This window comes from Lactuca serriola, chromosome 7, assembly GCF_051521515.1.
Source record: "Lactuca serriola cultivar US96UC23 chromosome 7, Lser_US96UC23_V15, whole genome shotgun sequence".
In the NCBI taxonomy this organism is placed as follows: Eukaryota; Viridiplantae; Streptophyta; class Magnoliopsida; order Asterales; family Asteraceae; genus Lactuca; species Lactuca serriola.
Genome location: NC_136414.1, coordinates 129,716,588 through 129,723,832, shown reverse-complemented (window position 1 = coordinate 129,723,832; position 7,245 = coordinate 129,716,588). Strand labels below are relative to the sequence as shown.

The window sequence follows — 7,245 nt, the reverse complement described above, 5'->3', positions numbered from 1 at the left end:
TTTGGTGATTAAAAGAGACTAATTGAATTAAGGGGACTGGTATTGCAATTATGATAGTTGTAAAGTTGGGCTTATGGATCCCTAAGAATGGATGGACAAAATCTATGTGTAGCCCACATATAATTTGTCCATAGCAGGCCTTCTGGAAGGATCTATTGGATTGCTTAAGCCCTAAGCAGAGAATCAGGGTTTCAGTCAAATACCTAATTGCTCAGCTATATAAGGAACCCCTAGGGCTCCCAAAATCGGCCACTGGCTTTCCAAGAGAATACCCTAGCCGAATTTTGAGCCTCCAACCTCTATCATATTCTTCCAACTTGCTACTTGGTGTTTTTGATCCATTTGATGTGCAACATTTGAGGCACTAAGCTCTTGAATGTCAAGATCTACAAACTACAAGCTAAAAGGTATTCGTCTATCCTTGCTTATGTTATGATTTCCGAAAATTGAATTCTAGTTAGGGTTCATGCTTTGGATAACTTGATTTACATGTATAACTTGAGAAGAACATAAACCCGAAGCATTAGGGTTGCATGTACACCATAGGAATGTTGTAGTGCTCAAAACCCATCAATGTGAAAGACATAGATTCTTATTAGGTTGCATGTGCCCTAATCAACTGAATTGTTTGATTGTTTTTACACTTAAAGCATTGTAGTTGTAACCCTAATACACTACAAGGATCGTACACTATGTAGACGTCAATTTTGAGCTCTGTCCAGACGACTTGTCGTCGCTAAAGCCTATAGAGACGACATGTGGTCTGTAAAAAGTCGTCGGTATAGGTCCATCGGTAAAAGTCGAAAATGTCGTCGGTATAGCATAGTCAGTCCAGACGACATGTCGTCTGGAAAGGGTCGTCGGGATTGATTTTCGAGGAAATTAGAAAAAATTTTATTCGCACCCTATAGAGACGACTTGTCATCGGTAAAAGTGTGACGCTATAGAGACGATATGTTGTTTGGATAAGTGAGAGCTATAGAGACGACTTGTCGTTTGGAAAAGTGAAAACCGTTTTTACAGTTGGAAAGCTATATCGACAATATGTCGTCTCTATAGCCATTTTTTTTAATATCTTCTGCCAGTTTTGTTATATATACCATTTAAAACAAATCCAAAATGGATATTTGCAGAATAATATAAACATAAGATAACATATCATTAAAATCCAAAAGCACTTAATAAACGTAACATACCATTCAAATTCTACTACATAACAAAATAACAAAAAAAACAAGTTTTTAACAAACATTGTTGTCATTACCATTCTAGTTTTCCTCCTCATCCTCATCATCATCACCGCCATCATCAACATTATCAAACAAAATAACAAAAAAGCAAGTTTTTAACAAAAATTGTTGTCATTACCATTCTAGTTCTCCTCCTCCTCCTCCTCCTCCTCCTCCTCCTCATCATCATCATCATCATCATCATCATCATCATCATCATCATCATCATCATCACCACCATCATCAACATCATCATCATCATCCTCCGCGAGTTCATTTGATGTTTCGGGGTTATTTTGTGGAACCATATTGGGATTAAACTGGAATTGTGGCATTGGTTGTGGTTGGAAGTTTGGAATGAAAGACGTGAAAGTGTTATTAAACATTTGGTTCATTTGTTGCATTTGTTGCTACATGAATTGAATTTGTTGGGATAATACAACAACTTGGGGATTATATGAAGATTGGGATGTGGAAGCTTTGGAACACTTGGTATGTTCACTTGGAAATAAATTATTGTTGATGCTTGGTTTCCTTCCAATTCTGCGAATATGCCCACGTCTCTCACCGAGGGCACGAGCGAGGCATTGTTCTTCATTTAACTTTTCGTTCTCCCCGAGTTGTGAATTGTGATTGCATCACCATCTTCTCTCATTGAATGTTTTCCTAAGATAAAGAAAACAATAAAAGTATATTAATTAAAAAAAATAACTAAATTTATACACTAAAATAATAATATTATACCTTAAACTAACTAAAATAATAATAACATATTTATCAAACAACTTATTAACTTTGTTTATTACTTACCCAAACTACTTCTGCTTGTGGTGTACACCATCCCCGACTTTCTTTAAATCGCATATGTCTCCAACCGTCGATATGTTGCGGGTCTTCTCCTCTTTCTCGCTATAATAAGCCAAAAACAATTAATATATTTATATAAATGTTAATAAATTTTTTATAAAATACAAATAAATTTAGTTACCTCCGCACGTCGTCTGTCTGCATATGTTCTACTTCCATGAGCACTCGTAATTTGAAGTTTGGACCTGTTTTTTTTTACCTTCTTTGCACTGCTTCCTATAACCTTCATCCAAAAAAAGAAGATCGATCATGTTATTCCAAGATTCGTCATCCATATCATCCGGTGGAGTTTGTCTTGCACCTTCCACATCATTATATCCACCAACACTATCAAAATAATCTTTCACGTCATGTTTGTGTTGTTTATAAGCTCTTTGGCAGTCACTCTGTATAGTCCCTCGAATGGCTTCCCACAGATCTGTACCCTGATACATATCAAGATCAAATTATATCTGCAATAAAAAAACAAATTTAATTAGTAAAAAACATTTAAAAAGTATAAATTTTTTCACATATAAAAAGTATTTTGTACTTACTTCAATGTCAGGATACATAGCTTCATAGTAATAAAAAGGAACACGTCTCCAAGTCCTATAATGGAGTGGTACATGATTTTCCACAAAGATTGAGATAAACCTTGTCAACATTTTGGCATTTGTATTTATGAATCTATAGGTCCCCCCCCCCCCCCCCCGACGCTATCAATTTCCACAGGTAAAGGTTGACCGTTGTGCTTGAAATTTTTTCGCATAATTAAGCATCTTCCTTTTCCACGCCGACGCGTCGAGTTTGCTACATTGACACATAGAACTAAAAATTTAGAAATTTAAAACTTTAAAAATATATCCAATATATTTAAGAAAATCATGTAACTTACAAGATTGACAACCCGTCGGTATCTTGCCTACACGCTCATGTGGAGGTCGTTCCCCGCCGTGTCCTCCATGCCCCCTCGCAACATGTGTAGCCATCTATTTAACAAATATTAGAAAATATACTAAACGTACTTTAAAAAAAATAATAAACAATTTTAAGCAATCAAAATGTATAACAACCGTAACATAGCATCAATCAGAATCACCACTAGAACAATATACATGTACAACATCATCATTAATAAATTCGTCATCGTTTATGAAATCGTTATCATTATCTGAAGAGTACGTATCACCACCATCATCATCATCATTTAAGAAACTATCATCGTTTATAGTAGGAGCCACACTTGATTCACCATCATCATTATTATCTAAAAAGTACATATCATCACCGTTAACGGAGTATGTATCAACATCATCATCATCATCACCTAAATCGACAGCCAAGGGAAAATCATTTGATCGAGTGTCATTCACCACATATATCTCATTAACATCGATAATTGGATGATCCCAAATTTTTCGATGATGAACATCTTCCACAACTCTCCAATTTTTGTTCCGAGTAGGATCTTGGAGATAAAACACTTGTTTAGCTTAAGTGGCTAAGATGTATTGTTGATCGTCATACCACGTTTTACCGACATACCATTCATGACTGGTATCGATAACAACCATATTCTTTTTACTAATTAAACGTCCATTATCTAATGACGCATTGAACCATTTACCACGAAAGAGTACAACTGAATAACCATGTAAATATTGCAACTCTATGATGTCCTCCAATTGACCATAGAATGGTGTACCGTCTACTCCTAATGTATGAATGCCACTATTTTGAGTAGTACATTGGAGATCACGGATAATTACAACAAATCGAACACCATTTACTATGAAAGCAGTGTAAGAAGTTGCATCTAACGGACCATGTGCCAACGCCTTTAATTTGTTAGTACAGTCCGAAGGTGATTCTCTTTCGAGGCGATAAATCTATAAGGAAATATAATATTGTACATTTAAGTAATAATATAAATTAGTTTTATATTATAAATTAGAATATAAGGTATTTACCTTTCTTTTGAACCATAGAGGAAATTCTGTTTTCAAATCACTTTCAGGCGATTTTGATTTGAATTCGTTGGATGTGAGACAAAACAATTAGAATATTTTGAAGATATGATAACACTATCGAAAAAGTAGTTAATAGATCACAAAACTTACGATATGTAGCCTTTCAGCTCATCCTCATCATAGTTGTTTAGTACAAACCAATGCAATGATTTTTTGGCATCTTTACAAAGTTCGACGAGCTTCTTAGTGGACATCGGTCGACATTGTGATGAGAACACAGTAAATTGCCTTTTTGGAAGGCCAGGATCCTCATTTCTATCAACACGATTGAATTTGGTTTGCATACCCTCAAGATACATAGAGCAGAATGTCAAAGCTTCATTTGCACCATAACCCTCTGCTCTTGAGCCTTCTGGCTTGGCTTTGTTTCTGACATAATTTTTAAGTTTTTTCATGTATCTTTCAAAAGGATACATCCATCTCATGTGTACAGGCCCTCCAAGAATGGCTCCTTCAGGTAAATGAAGAATAAGATGAATCATGATGTCAAAAAATGATGGAGGATATATCAACTCAAGATTGCATAAAATCTTCACCACTTCTTTTCTGGCATTTATCATGTCGTTAACATCTAATGACCATGCACAATTTTTTTTGAAGAATGTACACAAGTCAATGGTTGTTGTTGAAACATTTTCTGGGAGAAATGCTTGAACCCCTATAGGCAGCAATCGTTGCATGAGGATGTGATGATCGTGAGACTTTAGCCCAACCAAATTTGATGCAGTATCATTCATCTTCTTATTAAAGTTCGATCCAAAACCATCAGGTAGCCTCACTCCTTTAATGAATTGACAGAATCGTTGTCGATCAATTGGTTTAAAAGAGTAATAAGCATGTGGTAGTATTATTTTCTTCTTGTTGTCTTCCTTATTATTATTGACTTTCTTCCTCTTGTTGACTTTCTCTTTTGGCCACTGATGTGGCCGAATGCCCATATTTTTCAAGTCTTCTCTTGCCTCTTTTTTTGTCTTTGGTTTTCTCATTCATCAATGCAGTATTTACAAAACTCTCATCCACATTTTTCTCCACATGCATAAAATCTATATTGTGTTTTAGCTCGAGGGAAGACCGATACACAAGCTCAAAAAAGATACTATGTTTCGTCCAATTTAACTCTTTTTTTCTTGTTTCATCATTACGCTTTCTTGTTGCACCCCTGTGCTCAGGATGTTTCCCTGGAATACGATCAGGGAGACAAGCCAATTGCTTTAATATAGCTGTATTGATAAATCGTCTTGGATGTGGCCTTCTCTTAGGTTGACCATTAAACAATAAACTTTGCCTCCACTTATGGTTCATATGCAAGAATCGTCTATGACCAACATAAGACATCTTGTTGGTGACATGAATGGAAGATGTGTCTGTGTTACAAGTAGGGCATGCTAAATAACCTTGACCGCTCCATCCAGACAAACTTACACGCGCTGGAAAATCATTGATAGTCCATAACAACATCGCACGCATGTTGAATACGGTGTTGGTTGACGCATCTCTCATTTGGACTCCTTCAGACCACAACATTTTCAACTCATCCACCAAAGGCCTCACGAAAACGTCAATGTCCTTTGATGGTGATTTAGGTCCAGGAATCAGCAAAGTTAGCATGAAAGAAGACTCTTTCATACATATCCATGGTGGTGTATTGTAGGTAGTTAATATAATCGGCCAAGTACTATAAGTACTATTAAAGTTGCCGAATGGATTAAAGCCATCAGCAGCCAAACCTAGACGAACATTTCTAGGTTCTTTAGCAAACTCTGGATATCTTTGATCAAAATCTTGCCATGACTTCCCATCAACCGGATGATACATCATACCATCTATTGAGCGTCCAATATTATGCCAACTCATATCTTTAGCTATGAATTTGGAGCTATACATTCGTCGAAGTCTTGGAGTCAAAGGGAAGCATCGCAACACTTTTTGTGGTACTTTCTTCCCCTTTGTAGTTGTGTCCACCCATCTACTCTCCTTACAAATCGGGCAATTTTGCATGGAACCGTTCTCCTTCCAAAACAAAGCACAATCATTTTTGCAAGTGTGGATCGATTGATATCCTAACCCTATCTTTCTCAACTTCTTTTTAGCTTCATAGTGTGAAGCTGGAATCTTGCTCTTCAGGAAAGCAGCTCTTAGTAACTCTATAAGTTGATCAAATGAACTATTTGTCCATCTATTGATCACTTTAATATGGAACAACTTTGCCAAAAAGTTTCAGGCAGACATATCGCTACATTCAGGGTATAACTTGGTATTGAGCTCCTCAAACAAATCATCAAATTACGGGTCTATACCTCGTCCCTCCTCGTCTATATTTTCTTCATTTGTATTTTGTTCCACCATAACATCATAAATTACATCAAACATCTCATTACTTGTGGGTGTGTTTGTTCTTGGAGTCGAATTGTAGCTTAAATTCGAAGAACCGACATGTTTCTCACCGTGATAAATCCACATAGTATATGTTTCTAGAAACCCAATGTCACGTAAGTGGGCATAAACCGTAGGCAAAACTTGTTGATACGAATTCACACACGTTTTACACGGGCAACGCACTTTGCATTTAGAGTTGGCATGTTTCTCAGCAATCTTCATAAAGTTTTTAAGACCTTCCAAGTATTTTGAAGACATTCGGTTCTCTCTAATCCAACTCTTATCGATCGTCATCGCTGTTTCACTTTTAAAAATTATATTATATATGTAGTTATCGAAAGTTAGATTGTATTTGTGCTAGATAAATAAATATATACCCGAGAACGGATAGAGTATTCACAAGTATATAAAAATATATATACTCGAGAAGTAAAAATTAGATTAATTGGATAGAGTATTCACAGTGGTTATGAAGAAGAAACTTAAACTAAAAATCAACGATTCAACGTGTTTTAATAAGAAAATCATATTAATTTGATTTTATATTTAATTTAACTTAATTTTAATTTTAATATTAATTTCATTTTAAAACTAATTTAATTTGATTTTAATTAATTCACCTTTACTTCATAATTATTTTAAAATTACTAAAAGTATGTTGCTATTAATAACCTAATTAAGCTAAAGCCATAACGACCAACATTAAGTCACTAACAAAATTGAACACTTTGAAACCATATTAAACACTTTACAATGCAAAC

General features: G+C 35.3%; 1 protein-coding gene across 1 annotated transcript; it reads right to left on the bottom strand.

The window, feature by feature from the left end:
- Nucleotides 1–4,984: 4,984 nt before the first annotated feature.
- On the bottom strand, nt 4,985–6,778 carry LOC145064352 (uncharacterized). Its single transcript, XM_079011819.1, has 2 exons — nt 6,396–6,778; nt 4,985–6,284 (listed from the first exon to the last, which is right to left on the bottom strand). Exons 1-2 carry the CDS (start codon nt 6,776–6,778, stop codon nt 4,985–4,987), a joined length of 1,683 nt encoding a protein of 560 aa, XP_078867945.1.
- Between the last annotated feature and the right edge of the window lie 467 nt (nt 6,779–7,245).